The sequence below is a fragment of the Fundulus heteroclitus genome, chromosome 21 (genome assembly GCF_011125445.2).
Source record: "Fundulus heteroclitus isolate FHET01 chromosome 21, MU-UCD_Fhet_4.1, whole genome shotgun sequence".
NCBI classification, from domain to species: domain Eukaryota; kingdom Metazoa; phylum Chordata; class Actinopteri; order Cyprinodontiformes; family Fundulidae; genus Fundulus; species Fundulus heteroclitus.
The window spans coordinates 10,079,526-10,103,445 of record NC_046381.1 but is presented as its reverse complement, the minus strand read 5'-3'; the positions used below and the strand labels follow the sequence as shown (position 1 = coordinate 10,103,445).

At 40.4% G+C, this 23,920-nt stretch overlaps 1 protein-coding gene across 1 annotated transcript in view; it reads right to left on the bottom strand.

Moving 5' to 3' along the window:
* LOC105918164 (collectin-12) overlaps positions 1-23,678 on the bottom strand; it is a 50,265-nt gene extending 26,587 nt beyond the window's left edge. The window contains exons 1-2 of the mRNA XM_012853187.3: positions 23,399-23,678; positions 20,464-20,514 (exon numbers count right to left, since the gene is read on the bottom strand). Of these exons, the coding sequence (XP_012708641.2) occupies positions 20,464-20,514; positions 23,399-23,405 (58 nt within the window). The 5' untranslated portion in view covers positions 23,406-23,678. The remainder of the gene's footprint in view (positions 1-20,463; positions 20,515-23,398) is intronic.
* Positions 23,679-23,920: the final 242 nt, after the last annotated feature.

The following is a 23,920-nucleotide window of genomic DNA, read 5'->3' as shown; positions in this document are numbered from 1 at the left end:
TAGCCTGACCCCACTCGACTTTAAAGGAAACATGACACCATCAGCAAAGGGAAAAGTTGGTTTGAACTGACTCCAGGATAACAAGAAGGTTTTGATCCAGCATTCAAAACATTCAAATTCAAAGGCCATTTTCGAACAATCACAAATTTAAACCTTTACTGAAATCACTTATGTCCCACTTAGATCTTCATTATATCTCAAACAAATCTAAAACGACAGAGACTGTGATCTCTAATAGTTAAACCGTGACTTTAAACCCGCACAAGCACAAAAACAGAATTTGTGGCTGGTTCCGTCGGTCCCTGATCATGTCTCCCGCTGTTCGCTTCAAGTGCCAGTCAAAACGTGGAACCCGCTACAAAGACCCCCAGTGCTGGCGGAACGCTGGCGAGCAGTTCAAAGAAAAACAAACAGCTAAATGTCACTTGTGGAAGAAAACCAGAAATAAAACAAATAGCGTGACGTCCTCCCTCTGATGAGCAGCTGAAATAATATCCCCCAGAATGGTACTTGGGCTATAGTTCAACTTTAACTTTTTGTAAAGAACTTAAAGCTCTCTAAACATGACAATTTACTAACTGAATATACTTTTTGAAATCTACAACTTTCTCTTTTTCAAAGATATTGCCCTTGTGTTAAAATTGGCCTTGAACATATAAAAGATGATTTAAAAGAACATTTTGTCACTCTAAAAGTGAGAATCTTTGTAATGTCAAAGGTTACCTTCAGCTTTGGACTGAATCTACCCCAGCTTTACTTAATTTATGAAACCACATGATGAATATATTTTGTAGGACTTGTTTCAAGCACTTTAAGAGAAAATATGATGATTGCCCTTATCCTACTCCTTACCACAAGGGCAAAAAAATTAAGACATCTGAAAATACCTGAACAAGACATCTGTCTTCTTTAAATCTATAACTTTTATCAGTATAACACATCCGTGATGGAGAATTGACGACAGTGAGAAGCTTTTGCTTATAGTGCAATAAACGCATAAATAAAACTGCCCTTTTAAGATATCTAGTGAATTGTTTCAAGGGGAATTCTTGCACAATAATATGTAAACGGTAAAAGATACTACAAAGTAGTTGCAAAATCATTTACTCAAAAGTCCACTCTTTTCCGTCAGTGAAAGCCCAACCAGTCTTCTTAACTGACAAAATCTCAAACACCCATTGTGCAAAAGAGACACTGTCTTCTACTGACATTCAACAGCACCGAAAGACCCAGCAGAACCTAGAAGGAGTGATTGTATGTGGATCTCTGGAAGAGATGAGAAGAATTTGCTGGTTTTTCAAACTGACCCCACCCAAGCGAAACTTGTCGCCACATCAACCACATTCACCACAGACCCTGCCACCTGGACTTAGTCTTTTTACACGGACATACGTTTCTTTCCAACCAAATGTTCTTTAGTTTCTGCCCCTGGGGTCATTTGTGGGCAACGGCTATGCAACATTATGGTCATGGTGGAATAAACCGCTCTGTGATTTTAGGGTTTTCTGCAATATCATCCGACAGCAGCAGTAAAATACGGATAAGGCTGCGGTCTGGTTGCTGTCAGATGGTTGATGGGCTGCTGAATTTTAAATGTATTTCAGATAAATACTCTAAGGTGCCCAACAAAAGTAGCCAGCTTTTATTTGATAGACCAACACATATAATCGTAATAAAGTGAGTGAAATAGGATGCATGGTTATAGAAACGTTCTGCAAATAAGAATCTAAAAAGTGTGGTATGCATTTTGTGTTCAGCCACCTGCACTCTGATACTTCAGTGCAACACCCATGGTAACCCGGGAGGAGCTGCAGAGATCCACAGCTCAGGTGAAGGAATCTGCTGGTGGGACAACCTTTAGTTGTGCATTCAACATTATTTTCTACTTTACGGAAGAGAGGCAGAAAGTAAGCTGTAGTGGGAAAAACATTATAAGACGTCCTGTTCAAATTTTCCCACAAGGCAGGTGGGGGACACAACAAATATGCGTAAAAAGGTGCTCTGGTCAGATGAGAGCAAAATCGAGCTCTTTGGCTTACATACAAAACAGTACATGTCATAGACAACTGAGAGTCAACCTGAATACACCTTTCAGCATCATGGCAGCATCACGCCGTGGGTTACTTTTCTGCAGCAGGGAAGCAGGGAAGCAGGTCAGCGTGAAGAACTGGGGGTAAAAGCTTGTAAGCTGCTGCTCTCAGATGCTCTTCTTTCAATTTGCTATTTGGCAAAAAAAGATTTTTAATAAATTTTAATCTATTGTTATGCTTTATGGTCTGCATATCCTTTCTGGCCTGGGGTCACCTTTGAGAACCCCAGAAGAAATTGGACAGAAAGATGCTGCCATTTTGTTCTGTTATATAAAATCCCAACAAGGTTTGAGTTTGTAATGTAACAAAATGTGAAAAGTTTAAGGATTATTAATCTTGTAAGGCACTCTTACACAGGAATAAATAAATATATTGACTGCTGTGAGAGTTATTTTATAAATAATCATAAAATGTTATATATTGTCTTGCTAAAAACACGGCAGTACCCTAATTTCTTGAGGAGGAAACTTCAGAATGAAAAGAAAAAATGACAGGTATGAGGTGCTCAGAGCAAAGATTAATTTTAGGACAGAAGCATCTTAAAAAACCTGCAGAATCTGCCTAATTTACCAAAAGGTACATGTTTTCCAAATGGTGTTGAACCTCCAAAGTCAAACAAGTCAAAATTTAAATAGGAGCTGATCAATGGAAACATGACATCTTCATACAGCACGACGGGTTTTCTTCTGGGTGGGCCCTCCAACATATGTGGTCTGATGCTGGTATGTGGCAAGTCGGTGTGAAAGACAACAAACCATCCTGCTGCAGGAAGAAGAGCCCGTTCAGACAGCCACACTCCAGACGTGAGGGCGGCACGCTCCTCCACTTCCAAGCAGTCAACATGAAGACTCGCGAGGCAAAAGGAGCTGCCTGACATCTGGTTTGTGAATCTCTTCTTTACACACACACACACACAGTCAATATCGCTCACTGATAACAATAATCAACGCCTGCCAACGAGATGGAATTACTCCACATCACAGTTTGTTTAGAGTAATTAAGACGAGCCGGAGGAGAAACCTCTGCCAAAACATCGGTGTTTAAAACCTGTGAGTTTCAGGAATCGCTTGAGAAGAAACTCATTTGCTACCATTATGGCTAAGAGTCCTGTTGTTGCTGTGGGATTTTTGGCTCGCATAGAAATTGGTAGAGTTTAGTTTAGGGAACAAAGAATAAAAGAATTTGAGAACCAGATCAGTAGCAGAGTCTATGACATACATCTTTGGAAAAAAAAGGTAAGATTCATGGCTGAAATAAATTTATGAGCCTTTGCAGAGAAATATTGGCAGGCTGATCAAGTAAAATGCAATTCCATTCATACCACGAGAGAGACAAATACAAAAGCCAGAACATTACTGCAAGGTGTTGAAGATTAATTGCACTAATATGCTCAATTATCTTCTGATTTAAGCTATAAATGTTGATAATTGATTAGGATATTCATTAAACCCAAACTCAAACTTTGGATGAATTTACACAGGACATCTGGTAGGCTGACCACTCAAGAGCCGTGCAAATGTTAAAATCTGACACCGTCAACAAGATGATTAGTCTGTATCACCTCAGTTGCCCTTTTCCCTAATCAAGTATCATACAGATATCTGTATTATATGTACGGGTATCAGTTCTTTGAGAAAGGCCAGCCTCTAAGGCAGTTTTCTTAACAGAGGTGTGAATGTAAAAGTCAGTCTGTTATGGTTTCAGTAATACAGTTATCTCCCCTTCCTTATTTAACTTAACCACCAGACTCATGAAGTTGTGTTTTTGCGTGAGAGTATGTACCGAAAGTTCAGCCAGCATAAAAAAGCCGGACAGTAAACGTAAAGCTGAAGTAGCTGCTCGAAAAAGCTAATGGTGCTAATGCTAGCTTAGCATGTAGCACCATTCCCCATTTCGTTTTTCTAGTATGTATCAGAAAGTTCCTCTGAACACAGCTTCTGCGTTTATCTTGTCTATAAAGAAGGGTCGCATGTTTATCTGGCTGTTCTCCACATTTTAGGAGATTTAAAAACTTACAGCCGCAGGAGCTCATTATTTGGGTCAGGTGTGCTTGTGTGGCTGCATATTCAAAGCCGTATCTTTGAATAACTCATTATTTAGTATTGATTATATCGATACATCGATTATTCGGACAATTCTACAATCCAATCTTTGGTATCACTGTCACTATGTATAAAAAACCTATTTGAAATAAATGAACAACCTATGCCTAGCCTGGCAAGAGGCCTGGTGACCCGCCAGGCTGGTAATATAGTGGGGGAAACCCTGCATTCTTTATTGAAACGTTTTCTTGGTTATTTATTGAGCTGTGTTGTTTCTGGGACAAACTTATGTGAGGACAAACCTGGCTGGAAATTGCGTAGAGTTTACCATGCGGTTCAGAGATTTTATTTTGTATTTTCCCCAAGGCGGATGTGTTTTAATTTGCCAACATGTCCCTCTTCCTGTCTGACTCATTTCTTCTCAGATTGCTCCGTAGTTCGATGCAGACACAGTTGCAGAGAAACGCAAGCGGCCTGCCCAGCAACATTCACTACAACCAGCTGTTACGACTTCATGCGATTGTTTCTTCCGCCGCATCAGATGCTGGTTTGGATCCCACGTGTCTCAGCCTTTTCCCTTGCACGTATCTACAGTGAGAGTAGTAAATAAAAGTGTTTATGTTTAAACATTTTCTGAAACTGTGACAAACATGTCTCGACAAACACCTGCATATATCTCGCCACAAAACAGCAAAGATGACTGCAAACGAGGAAAGAAGCATCACCGACCGAGAACTGACGCAAAGAGTAGCGATGCTGGGGTCATCTAGTCTCTGTCTAAAGAATTAGATGCTATCTGCACATCAGCTGGTTGTTTCAGAGACATGCCAGGAAAAAGCCATTTCTGACCCATCATCAAAACATAAACATGTGCAGTTTGCTCAAAACTACTGGGGCCTTAACTTGACCCGTGGATCTTCGCCAAATGACGCTGGGGTGGAGGCAGAAAACACATCATGCTCTCCTGAAGTGAATCAAAGAAGAAATCTATGAAAAAGTACCTCATACCTGCTGTTAGGTACGATGGAGGATCTATGACACTTCTCTTTGAAAGATACTGTAGTGGTAGTGGCTTTTATTGACAGTAGTCAGACAGGAAGACACATGGGCAGGATTTGAATGCCATACGCCTGCATCAAGGACTAACAGCCTGACTGAGGATGTTGTATCGTTCTTTCCCTTTCTTGTCCTCTTTTTTTCACCATTTCTCCTTTTTTTCTCTTCTATCTTCTTGTTTTAGTGTCCATATAAAATAAAATATTCCCCGCATAAATTATAATAAAGCTACTTGCATGTATAAATCAAACGGAGCACTACGGCGAAAGCGGTAAAGCTCCGCTTGTGAAAGTAAAATTTCTTGGGTTCTTTTTGTCATTAAGACAACAATTCGTATTGCCACATTGCCAGACAGGAGACTATTAAAAAAAAACTAACAGCCTACATATATTTAAGGTGCTTTGACAGCATCATAAACTCTTTGAAATACAAGGCTGCTATACGTAGAAATCTGGTACCCTCTGCCACAAAAGTCCAAACGAGTCATCACTGGATCTTTTAGCAGGATAACAGAAACAGAAATAGCTAATCAGACACAGAATCAACCTTCTTACTTGGCCAACTCAGTCCCCAGACTCTAATGCTATGGAAAACCCACAACAGTGAGATGGAGAAACGTGTCAATCAGACAGAAGCCAGGATTCTGGATGATCTACAAAGATTGTGCAAGGAGAATCAGCCAAACATTGATATATATATATATATATATATATATATATATATATATATATATATATATATATATATATATATATATATATATATATATTGGTGACAAATTTTACATTTTAGTTCAGAAAAGCCTGGATACATGTTTAAAATGTGTGCAAATGCAGACATAGTCTTACAGGAACCATATGACACTAGCCTAAAGGATTTCAGAGCATTCCAGCAAACGTTATATGACTTTCTTAGTAAATTGGGTCAATGTCTAAAGTCCTGCTAATATGCATCATTTAAACAACCACGTTAGCTGCTATTTCTCCAGAAACATAACTGAAGTACCATAATTGGGAAGTTGGAAACGCTGAACAGATGGAATCACAGGACACAGACCTTTGAAAACAAAATGTTCAGAGACGCTTTTCCATCAAATTATGCGGAACGGTATCAGGTATGCAATCTTTGATATAACAGAAAGCCAAGCATGTTTTTATACAGTGCAATTAAACATGTATGTATGATAAGAACCGTGGAAAGGTGCCAGAAAATAAAACACAGTGAATTCCATCTGCCCTCAGTCTCATGCACACATGGAAAATGTGATAGCCATTATACAGCTGACAGGGTCTTGGAGCCGAACGAGCGGTGTTCCTCTCTGCTTCAACTCCCTTTCTGCAAACCAGGAAGCTGTGGGTTGATTTTGGCAACCCTCAGTTGCCTTTTTTCCCCCCCTTCCTTTCATTAACATCTTGGAGTGTCAGTGCCAGATTCTGAGATTTTTTTATTGCTTACACTAAAAGAGGAAAAAATTAGAATCCCCAAACTCATTGTAAAGTTGCGCCTGTGTGTTCTGCAGTCAGGAGGCTTTTGTGAGCACGGAAAAGTACCAGTTCGCTTAACAAAAAGCGCAACGCTGTGTGTTGCTCTTGAGCCTCACTCACACCACGCTCCGGGGAATACAAGTGCAGGAGCTAAGGTGCAAGCGTGTTTAATGCAGAACAGAGAGGCGCAGTTTGCCAAAAGCAAAACGTAAGCATACTAACAGAAACGCAGGTGTCCTGGCAAACCTTCTCCTTGTTTTTGGTGTTACTTAATTACTCATTCATGGAGTCAAACCCAAGGGTTTGAAAGGCACTTTATGGAGGCCTTGCTGAACTCCTAAAACTCTCCCCTGACATCCGTAATGTGGGTCACATCAGGGACACCCAGGTTATTCTGGAGGAGGAACACAAAGACATCGCTGCTTTAATTCACTCTTAACGGTGAGTTAGAAAAGCGTCTGACGCTCGAGCGTCACAGGCCGCATTGGAAACAGCAGCTAATTAATAGCACACGCACTCGTCTGGCAAACACATCACCGAAGAGCTCTCCGTGTCCAGCACCTGGAGTTTTGTACTCTTCGGCCTGATGAGGCCATGTCAATGAAAGAAAGATAAAGGGTGTTGTAAGACGTAAAGGTTTATGGGACTGCTTGCACCTCAAAAAGATGTTAACCCCCCCCCCCCTCCTTAGGGCGTCCAAGCTGTCTTTAGAAATTTCAGTGTAATAAACACCAACGTTACATAACGAACCATGAAACATAAAACAACTCAACCTGGGGGTTTTAGGTTTCGCTTGGGTCTGGAGAGATTTTACCATTACATTTATTCAGGTTATAAGTTTTATTATCTGCAGCCGCGGAGTTAGAAAGGCCAGCAACATTCTCCCTCTATTCTTTAGGAATCAAAGGATGTTCACAGGCCAGAAGGGTTATACGAAGTTCCTCCAACGTGTTCTCAGTCTGCCCTAAGTCCCGAAAGACTTAATTAAATGCTCAAAACACCTCAGCTGACTCCTTTCAGTGTGGAAAAGCAGTCCCTCCTCGTCTTATCTCTGATTGAGCTCAGGCTGCGTTCACCAGGGTTGGCCTGCTGGAGGCCCTCCAGTAACATTCATCCCAACGTAATGTAAAATAGCAGCATCAACTTACATTGATAACGAACAGTAAGGCAAACGTCTCAAACTGTCAATCAGAGTAAATCAAGCCCAGCGCACAAAATTATAGCACTAACATTTAGAAAAAACAGTATAGGAAATGTAATTTTTTTTTAAAAACAGTACAAAGTTATTATCTACATCCTCCTACTGTCCCCCCTAAGAGACACTAGGCCCGTTTAACACTACACCTAAAAACCCAGCCATGCCGAGACCAGTCCGAGCTTGGATCAGTTAACCGAGATAAGACGGCCGTTTACACACAAGAGTTATTTCGGTTATCCCAGTTCCTTGGTTGCTCCTCGCCTCCTAGTGACGATCTGCGGTACTACCGTTCTCTGGAATTGAAGGCGGGACCAAGCAAATCAAAATGGCGGCACCTGTAACATTCAGGATGTTATGGTTAGACATAGAGTTGGCTTTTGGGACGTGGATAAGACAAACAAACGTCTAATAAGGATTTACAGACGCAGGAAACAACAACAGACGCTGAGGTTCATTGCGCTGCTAAGCAGAATCATCTCACGTTGCAGTATTGATGTTTAAGGTGGGACCAACATGACCAACATAAACATGGCAGCGCAGGAGGACGCCCGCGTGGCTGCTGCTATCTGTTTTGTCAGAATACACAATGTCTTCTTTGAGAGAAGAACAGCAAGAAGTGCTTTGACCAGCTTAGCTTCTCATGGCTTCTCGTGACGTCTGCGGCTTACGCTTTTTTTGATACCATGATTGATTAAAACCGACAATTGGCGTTAGGGGAACAAACAAGAGGGGCCGTGTCATGCACAGTGGGGAGCCAAAATAAAAAACTGAGTGGAGCACTGATTAGAATTAGATATGTATTTGGCATTTAGAAAAAAAATACTAAATGCCAAATACATATCATTACACACTATTGCACTATTTTTGAGGGGGAAACACTCCTTGATTGATTATGTGCAGAACATAGAGTGCTACACATTATCAATCTGACTGGCCAGGCTAAAAAGGAGTCCCTCTGCGGTGTAGCAGGCTGAGTGTGTGGCTTTGATATGAGAGACCTGGGTTTGATTCTTTGTGTCAGAAAGGAGATCTGGCACTAAAAACTCTGCCAAGTTTCTGTGCAAGTTGTAAAGATTGACTGTGGTGACTCCTGACTCCAGATCAATTAGTTCAAGATGAACATCACTGGGTGCATGAAATGATCCTGAGGTGCTGGGTTATGTCTGTTTTTTCTCTGCTGTTTAGGTTCTCTACTTGTAATTTTTCTAGTTCAATCATTTTGTTTTTTTCTTTGTGTATTTTGTATTATCTCTGGTTTCTTCCCCTCTTCTCAGATCCTGCTTATTATTTCCAGCCTCTCTGTTCCTCTGCCTTCATTGAGCTCAGCTGTTCTTGAGTTTTATTTTCCTTTTTTTTTTTTTTTTTTTTACATATTTCTACACTTGTCTCCCTGTGTTTAAGCTGTCTTGTTGTCCTTGTACAGTAGCTGGTTCTCCCATTACCCTACCGGTGTCTTTTCCATTCTACTGCCATGTCTGACCTCCATTACCTGTGCCTTTTGGTAAGTTTTGGATTTATCATCATAGTATCCTTGTTTTTAGTGTTTGGCTTTGCATCTGCAGTTCCTGTCCGCGCTTTCGGACCTGCTAAAGCCTCGCAAAATGTGACACGTATTATCCACACTACGTAAAAGGAGAGAAAATCCTATGTTTCAACTGTTTTAAAGTCTTTAAATCTTATTGAAATCTCACCATGCATTGCTCCTAACATGAATGAATTCTTGTGTGGAGGTGATTAGCTGGCAGTGTGGCTTCCTGCTGAGTTGGCATGTGAGTGAGAACGCTGCCCTCTAATTGACTTGAAAGAAATTTCAACTTTCTCATGAAAGCTGTCACCAAGCGGTACACTTTGTGTGCAGAGGCCCTTGCCTTACAGCTAAGTAATGAGTTTATTCGTTAGTGCAGTCACTTGAACACCAAAGGCCAGATCTGCCATCCAGGGTGCTCCTGAGAGCTCTGGGATGTCTGTCTTTCTTTTCACAAATCTCTTAAATCCGTCCTCTTCAGTTCTCTACTCTTTTACGCGCCTTGCCCAGGTTGAGTTTTCTCACCACGGTCTGGCAGCCTATAGCTGCTTTGAAAGGTGGCGGAAAGTGTATTTAAATCAGCTTAATAACGTACGTGGAAGATGTGAAGATGCCCTCCAAAGCAGGGCAAAGCAGTGAAAATGGAGTCAGAACGGTTGCTCCGTTTAGTTGTTTGTTTATTTGGTGAGGATCCTTGAGGATCTTCAACAGTTTTAGCGTCGTTGCAGACATGTTTCCTGTCCGATTTGGACAATCGGTTGCAACACCTTCCAGATTGTCCCATTTTTGTCCCAGCATGGATGCATTTACTTAGTGAGTGTCTCTCACTGACCGCGTAGCTGCCAGCTCGAGCGTCACCTCAATGTCTGTCGCTGATCCACATACGGGGCAGTATCTCGGACATCACAGTTCTCATCAAGAACAAAATCAAAAGTCACGTCAAAATTGTCACCTGTCTTTTGCAGCTAAAGTGCCGGATTCCCCACGTTATCCGCGATCTGTCATGTTAGGGTGCACCTTTAAAGAGACAAATTTGCAAATGCGTCTTTTTTCTCAGGGCCAATTAGCGATGCAGACTTAATCAAACACTCTTCATCAAACTCCCATCAATAACTGACTTATCTGACCCTTACTAATGAAACCCTGGAGGAGTGCAGCTTTATAGAATAACCTTTGTTGGTTTTGAAGTTTAGCTTGCAAATCTGACGCTCCTGGCGGTTCTGCATCAGTCAGATTCTTGTCCTGTTTTTTACTGGTTCAAACTGTCATTTTAAAACACCGCTTTAATACTCTCCACACACTAAGCACACAGTCAATTTCTGTAAATCTATAAGTCCATGCCTTATTTAAAAAAAAAAAACTGCATTCTGCATTAGTTTTTCTTTTTACGTAATGTTAGCTGACATCTTTAAGTGCTAAGACTGAATCTTTTGAAAGCAGTTCAACACATTTGCTGAGGCACATAAGCGCACCAGTAACGCTAAGGAAGGAAAAGTGGCCTTCAAAATAAAAGTCTTATCATAGCATTTTGTACATTTACCACATAGTACTAAAATTTGCACCTATACGTCAAAGTGACGCAGGCTAGTCAAAGGTGTTCAGCGGGCCCAGGGGCCGTAAAATTCCCAGGTCTGCCATAGAGAGTCCTCTCTGCTCATTCCAGGGAGAAATCATTGCTACCATTAAGTCTGGCTTCTCTGCCTTAGTTTCTTCCCATGGTTGCACCGAGCCAATGCTTCTGAGTTTAACTGCATATTTTTGCTAGACGGATCCACTAACAGAACTATTGCTGCCATTAACTTTGTTTTTCTTCCCTGTAGAAAGTACTATGGTTGTTATAATGTGTTGTAGAGTGGGATTCAAATAAACACTTCTATCTGGAAATAATTTAGTTTTGCCTGATCATCTTCAAGAATCCCAAACAGTTATCTCTTCACAACATTGCCTGATATCCTCCCGACCCATTTAACTACTCCCACTCAACTACTCCTTGTTCTTTGTTTTTAACCAGCTGCCTTTTTTCCGCCTCTCACTTTTATGTCTTTTATTTTGTACGGGGATAAAATACCGTGGTGCCAGTACCCCTTACTCATCTTAAATCTACGAGATATGCCTTTCTGTTCTGGGGTGTGAGATACTCCCAAAAAGCACATTTGGAGAAATCCTTCCTCCCGTTTCCCGACATCATCATCTCACTGTCCGCAGCTTTACTTTCCAGCAAAAACAAAGCCAAGCGTACCGAGTGAAACTGAGATGTGAACTCGCTGTCAGACATCTGACTTTATTTATTTTAAGTCACACTCATTCATTGTCCGTGGGTGTTGCTGTGGGAGATTAAATTTGTACCGTCTGCCTGCATTTTTTTTGGGCCAGCTCATAAAAATCACGCACATTTATTTTTCCTCATTGTCCTCCTGTCACAATATTAACGTATTCCTGCTCTTTAACATGATTTGGGGAGTTCCCGGGGCTCTCTGTGGGTTTCAAACAATACTTTTGGATCAAAGGGTATTTAGGACAAACACCAAATTGGTTCAGAACTGAAGGAGTTGACAGATATTCCCTTGCTCAGGATACCCGAACGAAATAAGCCAACCATACTGTTTACGTTTAATGTGTTGAGTGACAAAATGGGCAACATGTGCAAAAAAATAATCAGAAACAGGTGCTAAAAATACAACAAAAAAAATTTTAATACAAAAGTGCCCCTTTTTGTCTGCAAATTACTAAAGTAGTGTGTCTCTGCATGACCACTACATTGCCAAACATTTGGGACGCGCCTCGAAATCGTTGATTTCAGGCTTCGCAATCACTCTAATGGCCAAAGTGTGGATACAATCCAGCACCTAAGCATGCCGACTGCTGCTAAACCCAATTCTTTTTAAAAGAACTGACCTCGTTCTGTCGCTTAGTCACTTCCAGTGAGGGTGCCACCTCTGCATAAAGTCCAGGTTTCTTGCTACTGGATATTCTACAGTCAGCTGTTTGTGTTATTCTAACAAAATGGACCCGATTGACAATGACAGCAACTCAGCTGCAAAAACCTGGCCAGTAAAAATCACAGTTTCAGACCGATATGTTACCCTTAGACTTCTTTTTAAAGAGTTTGTCTACTTCAGAAGCAGCGGGACCAAATTAGTTTTAGTACAGAAGCATTAGTATTGTAGTCATTAAGTAAGATGCCTGCATTTGCCAGTTTATGTTAGCAAGACGTGTGAACTTCACCAAGAAATGTGAAAATCTTCGTAAAGAAAGAAAATAAATCAAGGCAAATTAAGTTTACCCACATGCATCATTAATGTCTTTGCTGAGGTATGCTGACACTGAATTTTCAAAGCCAATGGAAAAAAAAATGGTGGCGTGGCGAACGGTGAAAAGGGGAATTTTACACTTCACAGATGTATTAAGTGCTCAAAAGCAGCCAAAGGAAAAAAGAACATGAGAATAAAAAAGGAACCACACAAGAGAGCACAAAACCCCGATCCTGGCAGTCTGTGTTAAAATTTCTGAGAAAATTACAAGTTCCCCATGTTAACATAAGCATGTCTGAATCCCCATTAGTCAGGAGGGATGAGGTGACGGGTGAGGTGTCAGTGTGAAGCCGGGGGTACTCCCTCCAGCTTCACAAAAAAAAAACAGGACTGATTGGAGCGGGTCTGTGCTGACACAGCTGGTTCGAGGAGCAGACACCCCCAGATACCAAGCTCGGTTCCAGGTATGTTCCAGGGCCTCGCTGTAGAAACCATAACAAGTGCAGGAAATAGATACAGTGCATGCGGGGTTCCACGCCAGCCACAACCCTCCCGAGTACAGCTTTTCTAAATCCACACGTGTGGGAACAGGAGACAGCGCCACGAGTGAGACCTCCATCAAGACGTCAATGCACATTCCAGAAGGAAGAAGTGACGTTTCTATTTACCCGTTAAAGAAAGAGCGTTTGTTTTTAACTTAATAAGCCATCTTGCAACTTATCCTAAATTAGTTTTATTCACCTTGACCCTTAACGCGATACCCTTTTTGGACTGCTACAGTGCTCTGAATAAAAATATTCTGATTTAAAAGAGACATATCATGCATTTCAGTTCTTCCTTTTCACATTGAAATCATTGAAGTGTTGTGGTCTATTACAAAGTGGAACTTCAATGCTTTAGTCTGAATTCCCTATTGATGTAGCCCCACAGTCCCCCTTTTTACCCCTGTTCTGATGTGTGTCTGGAGTATGCTGGGGGATGGCGTAATGAACAATGAGATATTTTGACACGGCATCCGTCAGCTTGGACTACAAAATCTCTCCAAGAAATAAAAATGGCAGATTAGCAAAACTGATTAGCCAGATTAAGATTGATTAGAAGACGTAATGGAGCAGAGTGTAGATTGAACAGGATGAAAAAAATTACCCAAAAAGAACATAAAGATCTCTACGCAGCTCCTGGACAAACTGCGTTCAAATTTCCTGGATTCCTAGAGAATCGGTGTACAAAATAAAATGTATTTAACGGCTAAAAAAGTGGATTTTACATATGTTCCCTTAAATCTAATAGGTACGGAAATGCCTCGATTTCACTAAATTTTCAAAGCAAAACAGGTTGTTTTAAACTAGTTCCCTGTGAATAAACTCCAGAGTTGAGACAGAGTAAATAAAGCACAAATAATCACATCTGTTCTCTGTAATAAAATGTGTCTGCCTTATGATTTCTTTAGCATTCCCTTTCTATTTTGGGTTTATTTATTTGTCTAGGCTTAATTTTAATGTTTCACAATGGCAAAGGATGCCAGACAGTGTATGTATGTTTTTAACCTTTTGGCTTCCATGTGACTTTGTACTGATCTCTAATTGGATAGTTAAAGATTTATGTGTGACTTATGAACTGACTGAATATGGGATGAGAATGAATCTTTCTATCAAACCTTTAAAACATTTTTCGTTGTCTGCATTTATCTCGGCTTTAAATCGTTCTTAGTCACTAGATTTATTGTAGGCTTGTTCATGTTTCACTGAGGTATCTTGCGAATTGCTTTCTGCCTTGCTTCAAAGGAACTTTGATTTAACAGTGTTGCTTTTGAACGTGCAATATGAATGAAGTTGACCTCGGCCAACTCCAGAAAACAGAGGACCCACTATTCAACAAAGCTGACAACGGAGCTGTGCGTGAATATTCACAAAGGAATACAGATCCATGTTGATTTGGTGGACAAATAACTTCTGTCGTAGTTTTTCAGAATTTGCTTTTCCCAGATGTAAACTAGACAACGACTAAATAAAAGCTCATAAACAAATAAAAAATACAGTTTTGCTTTAAGTCTGTCGTTAAACACGTTTTTGTCTCATGTACAAATCCCCAAAAGCAATGTTTATTAGCGTAAAAACTGACTTAACTACAAATAGTGGACCAAACCGACTGGATGTCGAGCAGAATATGCTCAGTGTGAGCAACAGCCAAGGTAGGGAGCTATTCAGCATGTTGTTTTGGACACAAGGGAAATGCAGCATTAAAGAAAAGAAGGCTAAACAGACGTCTAACAAGGAATTCAAAGTGTTTACAGCACATGCATGTTGATAAATCGTTCGTCTCAAAGACATCAATTCTTCTCTTTGGGTCCCTGGACAGTCCGGCTGCATTCCCACTGTAAGCGAATCACCAGGTTTCACCGGTACCGGTACGTTGACCTGAGCTTAATTGGGCAGGAAGAGTTTAGCCAGAGCTCAGGTAGATTTGTTTGTGTTCGATTGGCCTTCAATCATCAGACCCTCACAGGCAACGAAATACATTTCAACCTGCGCCGCGTTTAAACAAATCATGCCTGACATCACCTTGGCAGGCAGGACTATGGGATAACCATATGAATTTGATCAGCTTATATATCCAACTGTGTGTGTTTTCGAGTGAGCTGAGAACGTGCGTGCATGTATTTGCGTACATCTAGACAATGTACAAATGCCTTCAGGATGACGACTGGGTAAGAGAGATTTGGAAACATCTCATTGTTTTTTAACGAGTGTGTGTGGGTTCTATGTGAGTTCAACAATCTGGCACGTCAGTCTGCGCATGAGTAAAACCGCTGGCAGTCCCAAATGTTACCACTAAACATATTTCATCACCTGGTCACATTGTGTTGCATGTACTTGTGTTGACGTAACACACTGCACATTTTTCATAGGAGCTATTTGGGAAACTGGGAAAACCGCCAGACTGTACTAATGTGTGTGTATATATTTTATCTTAACTAAATAAAAGCCATGTCATTAGGCTGCTTTTTATTACAATACAGATGAGAGCATCACGTCACAGAATTAAGGAGCATGACGTATTTAACAGAGTTGTTCTAGAAGGTGAGTTCTTTGGACGTGTTACATAAATCTGCTTTAAGCGCGGCCTCTGCCGCAGGCTTAGGAGCAAGAAGGTTCTGCAGACTATAGCTGTTCCTCGAGTTGCACAATTCTGGACAAAGATCTCAGAGGTAATTCCTGGATTCTGCAGAAGCCACCCCATCCGCCCAAGGGTTGCAGTTCTAAGTCCCCTAATGACACCACAGAGTTTAGTGATAGCTAGGAGTCCTCTGTGGTCCGTTTTGGTGTCACTTTCTCAATTTACACTACAGAATGGCTGTTATCTTTTTGGTTCTGCACCAGTTTCAGCTGTGCTAGAGAGGAGGATATAACTTGCACCCAATATTGTATATATTGAAAGCATAAACCATGATGTCAGGTTCTTTTTTTTCTACTGATCACTGTCAATAAATCCTATCATGCAGTGATGTCTAAACTTTTAGTCAGCTAGCTCAAAATCGGCAAGTCAAAAGATACATGAGGGCCAAACAGATTGCAAAAATGGTATGGGGATTTGTTTTACCTGTTTAAGTATAAACTAAGCATGCAATATATGAATTATACAAATAAAGCAGTGTTTTAATATTAACGGTAGATAAAACACTTTAAAGGGTTATGCAATTTTGTATGGGGTTGATTTAAAAAAATGTTTTTTAAATATTCAGTTATGCTCTTTCTTCCTTACCATGCATTAATTAAAGCATAAAACTCTCTCATTATTTTGGTTGCAGAGAAACCAGTTTAACCAACTTGGGGGTGAGAGCATTTCTCCCCAGTGGGAAGCACATATCAGGCCAATTGCTTTGTGCAAGGTGTCTGACTGTACAGCTGTATTTATTGTTGACAAGGCTGTTCATTTGGAGCATTTTGGTTGTAGCCGGAACACAACCTAACTTACTTGGAGCACTGCTAGCCGGTGTAGACATGGTCTTGGCATAAGGGTATCCTCAGAAGTCCTGCGTGAAGTTCTCCAGGCACCATGTGTGCTTGGGGCCAACTTCTGCTGCCAGCATGATGAAAACCACCATGACCTTGCTACAGCTTTGCTCTACCTTAAGAAAGTTGGGGAACTTTTATCATTGATATTGGGGGCATACTACCTTTTTAATATGCTCAAGGTCTCCCCAATACCTTTCAAGGATAATCCACATTCTGGCTTATTTTTATAGTTGATGTGTGATTAAAAACCCAGAGTGAATGGGGAGTTCATTTTTCTTTCATGTGATTAGTGTAGGACTTAATTCTGTCCACGTTCAGGTGGGAAATTCAGTAAAAGTAGCCAAGTTGTCTGTGAGATGATTAAGTGATTTTTTTTTTCTTTTTCTGATGCCTTACATATATTTATAACAAGTACCTATAATATAGTTCCACATACATTTCCAAAAACACCCCATGCTGCTATAGCTCTTAGATAAATAGACTATAATCTATGAAACAAGACAAATCAAATGGGAGTGCATCAATGCCTAAACACAAGCAAGGAACTAACCTAAAGGTTTTGACTGTAAACCACTTTCCACATGTTGACTCCTCATATTTTTTCAAGTTTATGCCTTAGTGACTACCAAAAGTAAGTTCTGGAGTTCTTTATACAATGTCCAATATGTACACCTCACAACAGGACCTTCAGGCATTTCTTTGTCGTTCATCCACATAAAACCGTCATGAATTCCAGAATCAAGACATGACTTTAGAAACTAGAGACAGACTTAAAACGTCCGAAGCTTTGACGTGTCTCAACATTTTACACACCATCAGGCTGCAGAGAGACTGTGATGAATTAAGACAAAGCATGCAAGGGGGAGCCAACAGCTTGGTTCCCCGGGAGAGCTGACGTTACAGCACTAATAGTGGAAGAATGAAAGCTTGTGATGGTTTGCATGCATGCAGCGGTGTTGTGCAACAAAGCCTCTGGAGGGGTGAGGCAGACCCTTGGAGCCAGCTCTCCCAAACAGCTGCCCTGTCTCTAACAGGGCTCCAAGAGTTCAGCGACTCTTTTCCCCCCCCTGCCCATACAAACACGACGGGTTCGTCTGAACAGAGTTATAAAATGAGCTGGGTCCGGCTCCCCTCCACACAGACCCATGCGCGGGACTCACACGCGCTCACAGAGAAAGACAAACAGGATGCCCTTACTCGGATGACCGGGATGAAAGAGATTCTGCTCCAACACAGTTTAAATCCATCTCTGCTGGTGCTGAGTTAAGCGTGGCTGCCTTACGGGATCTCCGTCTGAATGAGTCGTGCTAGAGTAACACCCTGCATGCAGAAACACAGAGGCTTCCAAAGCAATGTTGAATTAATAAAACTATGATGGAGCTTTGTGCTCTATCTGCAACAAATACGATATTATATGTTTTAAAACTTGGAGAAAAGGGTTTACGTCACTTATTTGAAGCGACACGTTTCGATGAAGGCAGGAGTCTGTCCACCACAGAAACCTCTCCGGGAACCAAAGTAGCTTTCTAGAGCTTTACACAGTTTAGCTTTAACAGGTAGAAACAGATTACCAGGGTAGGAATTCACCTCAGAAGATGGTCCAGTTCAGAAGTATCGCTTCTGATATTTCGCTCACCCTTTGAGTCGGAGCATAAGAGTGGAGATCGGCAAGCGTTTTGAAAATAAGTAATGAAGTGGGGAAAGAATAATGTCATAAATTGTAACAACTCAGTAGTTATGACAGTGGAACAACAGGTTATTCTTTAAAATGTGAACTTTTGCATGGAGTTTTGAGTGACTTTGCATAAGGTGGAGTGAAGATGCTATGACAGAATAATTGATTGAGGAACAACTCTCCTAACAGCAACTGCAGTAGAAACACACGCAACACAGCCCAGGTGATATTTAGGGTTCAAGCTAATGAAGGTCAGACAAAGCAGGTCCAGGATAGCATAAGGAAACGCACTAAACTCCTGAGTGGTCCTGAACCATTCAGACATTTGATTGGAACATGAATTGTATGCCACCTCAAAAAAATCAGATTTCAGAAGAAAAAAATCAGAGTTGAGTATCAAGACCTGCAGAGGGAATATAGCCTTATTGTCTGTAAATCGGATAATCTAATCTACCATGAAATACTACACCTAACTAGGGATGTGTGATATATCGGCATTCATATCGATATCAGTCATTTCTTAACATACCGGTATCAATCTGATAAGTAAAACTAGGCATGTCATTAAGCAAACACTCTGCCTTCTGTTCATCAGAAGTTTATGTGTGGTTTATGTCACACTTAATGTATCCTTTCTTTGTAACTTTCTCAAGAGCAGTTTAGCGCAAGCAACTAAGCATGTTAAACTATCTATTGAACCAAACTGACCATTTGGCAACAACATGAAAGAAATCATCATGCCAAATCCTCAAAAAAACACCACAGCCATAACGGAATATGATCCCTGGTTTCTTTTCTTCAGGTGGAGCAAGACCTTTTGGAAAGGTGGGTAAAATCGTGCATGGTTTCAAATACCAGCTTTGACCCAAACATTCAGGTATTTGCTAGAAAGCGGAAAATTAAGAGGTTTTATTTTTCAGCACCACACTATGTCCAACCATAAGTTACAATCAAGAAAATAAATGCTTCAGGAAACGGACATTAATGTTTTGTAATGGCATAGCCAAAGTCCACAACTAAATTTGACAAAGAATCTGTGAGATCAACTACAACTAATTTGGAAAACTTTTTCAGTGAAGGGACCAAATATTACGATTTCAAGATGTTGGATGCTGACAGACTCCAACCAAAGAAGACTGAATGCTGAAACTAAATAAAATTGTATAAAAACACATTAATAGTTCTAGAATGAGCACATGTGTGCAATCAGGCAATTGCACCTCTTTTTTTTTTCTTTGCCAAAAAACTTTATTTTGTAGTTGAATTGTACAGGATAAAGGGGACATTATGTGTGAAAGCAATTATTAAATTATTTATCATGGTCTTTTTGATTTGCACTTATAAGAGACACTGAATCCAGGGAAAATTGCTAGTGAACTTGTGTTTACACTGTTGTTTCCCCTGCTTTTCTAACTTCATTTAGCAGCTAGCTGTGCTGCAGTGCTAACACTAGTATTTATGTGAACAGAAATCACCATGTGAGGTTCAGCTTCAGCTTTGGTAAATTCATTCATGTCTTCAATTAAAACATCATTGCAATGTAACATGTATTTTTTGCTAAATGCACGGATTGGTGCTTGGGTACAGTTCTTGTTAAGTTGCTATGACCTTCAAGCACCACCAGAGGGGGATTGCAATACTTAAACATTCCCCAAAATAACAACTTTAGTTTGCGTAACCACTTTTTTCCCTCCTCCAGCTGTTTATGTGAATCCTGAACTTAAGTGACTCAGCAAGTCAGAGCGAGGACAGAGTTTGTTACGTTTCTTGATCCGGTTAGTCTTGTCAACAAGTGATCAGCCTGCGGTGAGCTGGACCTCACAGACATTCAGCCACATTTTCGCATTTAACTCAGATGACGTAATCATCAGCATTTGTCTCAGATATCTCTGGAGATTCAGGTATACAACAATATTTGCAGCATGCTTGTAAACATGAGGGCAATTGGATGTTAGTAGCTGCTTAAAATCAGAACCGGTTAAGCCCACACACTTCGTCCCCCATTACCCAGGGCAGTTTATTCGAAAGGCCATAAATGTTTTATAATCAGAACTCCAACAGTGCTGGTTTCTCTCTACTACAACTTTAAGAACAACAAACTATAAAAGGAATCAGTTCCCACTCACCGAACCTCTTGTATCCATAAGACTGTACTTCCTCCTCGTCTCCAAAGTCGTCTGGGTGACATAATGACAAAATAGGGGAGAATTAATAGAAGTTCATTGACATAAGAGTAGCTAAATAAATCAGAAAAACTCAACAACATTCAACTGCATGAAGCCAAATATTTATATTTTTATCTTCAAATTCAATATGCTTTGAAGGAATACAGAGCCATGGATTTAGATGGATTTATTCTGACTTCTTCTCTTTGGGTTTGTGTGCGTGTGTGAGGTTCGGTGGTCCCAAGAATGCAACAGGCTGTGGTTTCTCTGGTTTGTTGACAGTAAACTCTAATTACACTCTGCTACACTACAGTGAAAACTGGAGTGAAAACATGGAGTGCATCACACGTAATGTTAGGCAGATGGGGCTGAGGGGAGGAAGACTTGAGTAAAAAGTGGGCAGAGGTAAGGCAGGTAGGAAGGGACGATCTGGGAGGTCAGAGGGAGATCAGATGAAGGGTTGTGGATAATGACTGGATCACGTGTTTGCTAGTGTTACTTCGTTGTCCAAAGTTATCCAAAAGTTGTGGGTTTGATTCCAGCTTCCTCCTATCACATGTTGGTTTGCCACTGGGCTATATTTTGTTTAAAATCAACAAACCGTTAGTTTTGTCAGCAGGAAGTAACAGTTCAAGGTGGAACAAATGTGATATAATAGTGTCAAACACAGCTTATACATAATTAAACAGGGTAACTGAGCTTCCATGACAATAAACAACTTTGTCATCAGCGTAGAGATGCATCAGGTACATTCCGCCCCAAATTAGGACGGCAAATAGCAAAAAGTGTTGGTTCTAATGCAGACAACTTTTGTGATTTTGAGCTAACAAGAGGAGCAAACGCAGAGATCAACACACTGCTTTCAGCCAGAAAGATCTTTTGAAAACCAGCCAATGGCTGGTTCTGTAAGGCCTTTACCAAAGTCTACGTCATTACAGATTAAGAGTCACTCTGTAAAATGTTTTTGACAAATCTATAAAAGGTAGTGCAGCACAGCAGTGCTTGCTATACAATGCTTCAGCAAAGTTATTGAACGGTTTAGCTAAAGCAGTGAGAGTACCAGCATGTGTCCTGAAACCACACAATCAGCTGATTGGGAGACAGAACATTATTAAAGTATTTTTTAATTAGTCATTTTACAACAGAAACCACAATAAGTAATATCTTTGCCATGCAACAACCTACTGACCAAGATTTTAAAACAGTAGAATTTGGACTTCTTGCTGTTACATATAAATTCGAATTGCAGAGAGAAAGTCTGGGTTTCACACCAACCCGATCTCAAAATTCAATATGGCTGCCTTTCACATGAAACTGAATGATAATTGCAATTAAAAACTATTTATTTTCGCGTCCTATGAGTTATATCTGAATGGCTATTTCACATACACAGAACTATGCTGTCTTACTGCAAAATTGGCAACAATGTTTGAAAGTACAACATGCAGAGGCATACATTTTTACCTGCTCATGTAGTGATAAGAGTGGTTTGCCTAGTTACTAAGCATAGCAATTAATAAATCCTATATATTTTTATTTTTGGCAAACCTAGAACTAGACCCTAGGAAAGGTTTAAGTTCCAATGGCCATGTTAAAAGGAGCCCAGCATACTGCAAGCAGCCAACAGCACCTTGCTTTCTTTGTTTAGCTGCATGGGGACAAGCATGTCATATAAACACATACTAAACACTATAACTTTTGTAGCCTCTGCTAATTTGCACATCACCTGCTTTATTGTTGTCTGCCTCAAAATTCTCTCCATCAAACCTTTCTTTTTCAAAGTTTTTGATGCAGCAAAGTCGAATGTGGTTGAACTCCTTAACTACAATTAGGGAACCAGAGCCTCAAAAAATGGACCATAACAAATCCCATATTTTCTTTCCTTAATTTCCTGCAACAGCTTGTACTAATTGTTGGTTCATTAAGTTAAAATTGATGCACTGCAATTGTACATGATTATACAGTCGAAACTAGATATTTACATACACTGTATCCTTTTCCCCCTTCACTGTACGGCATTAAACAAGACCAAATTCACTTTTCAGGTTTTAGATCATTTAAAAACACCAAAGTTATTTAAATTACTAAATGCCAAAATAATGAGTTAATTGTTTTTGGTATTCTTCCACAAGAATCTCACTATAATAGCTGCTTTTAATTTGGGTTTTTGTTACCAGAGCGCGATTCCTTCCCTGCTGAGTGGACTTTCAGCTCATGTCTGTAAAGGAGTTGTTTCACTGTGGATAGTTACACTCTCTTACAGCATCTTCTAGAGGTCTCCTGCTTTATATCGGTGGCTTTTTTACACATTTTATGCCAAAACAAGCTCAACCGTGGGACACATAACCCTGATCTTTCCTGCACAACAGATGATGGCATGTTCAGGAAACTCAGGGGTCCCAGACTTATAGGTCCACAGTCCTATTTGTGATATCTTAACTGATTTATTTTGATCTTTCCCATGATGTCATACAAAAAAGTAAATAAAACCAGTAAGTCTGAGCTGATGCCTTTACAGTTCATCCATAGTTTGTCTCCATTTGACTCAAATCCCGTGCATTAAGCTAAGAGAACTTTCCCAAACCATATATAATCATTTGGGATTTGATAAGTGGTTTAGAGCCATCTTAATGTGTGTACTTTGTAAAGAAACGAGTAACGTGTAAAAAGTTAGTTTGATTTAATGTAACTCTGTTAGACAAAAATGTCCACGTGTATAAATATGTGGATTTATCCATTCAGTAGTTAGACAAGTTAATGGATGCAACAGGAATGGCTTAAAAAAGACTATTTACCATAGAGCTGTCACCCAATCATATCACAATCACATGTTCAGCCTAATTTAAACCAAGGACGTCTTGTAAACATGCATGCAGCAGTTGTGCTCCACCTCTACCTTTCATGGCGTTTCAATAACTCGTTGAGGTCTGTAGAAGCGAAGAGGATCCCGGTTACTTTGTGCGCATCTCCGCATCCAGGGCGAAGTTGTTAACTTTGTTTTTCTCTCTCTCTGGCAACAAGTTTCTCGGTTCCTTTATACGCTCCGAGAAGCTATATGTCTGAGCTCATGTTCGGTTCTGCATTTAAAATCCCATCGTCTCTGTTGTTCTGCTCGCTGGGGTTCAGAGGAGTTCTGGAAGCTGCGTGGATCATCCAGGAGTCTTATTATCCTTCAGCGCTGCGCGCAGCGGTGCCGAGCTGTCCAGCTCAAGCAAAGTTACGGAGCTGAGCAAGATATTCCACTGCTGCTGTTTCAAAATAAAGCAGAATTTAAAGATACCGTGACAACGACATTTTATTTCAGTTTGTGAATGATATTGAACCCTTATAGGCTACATAACTTCTTAATGGATGCTTTTAACAAAACCTAATTATCCATATATATATATATATATATATATATATATATATATATATA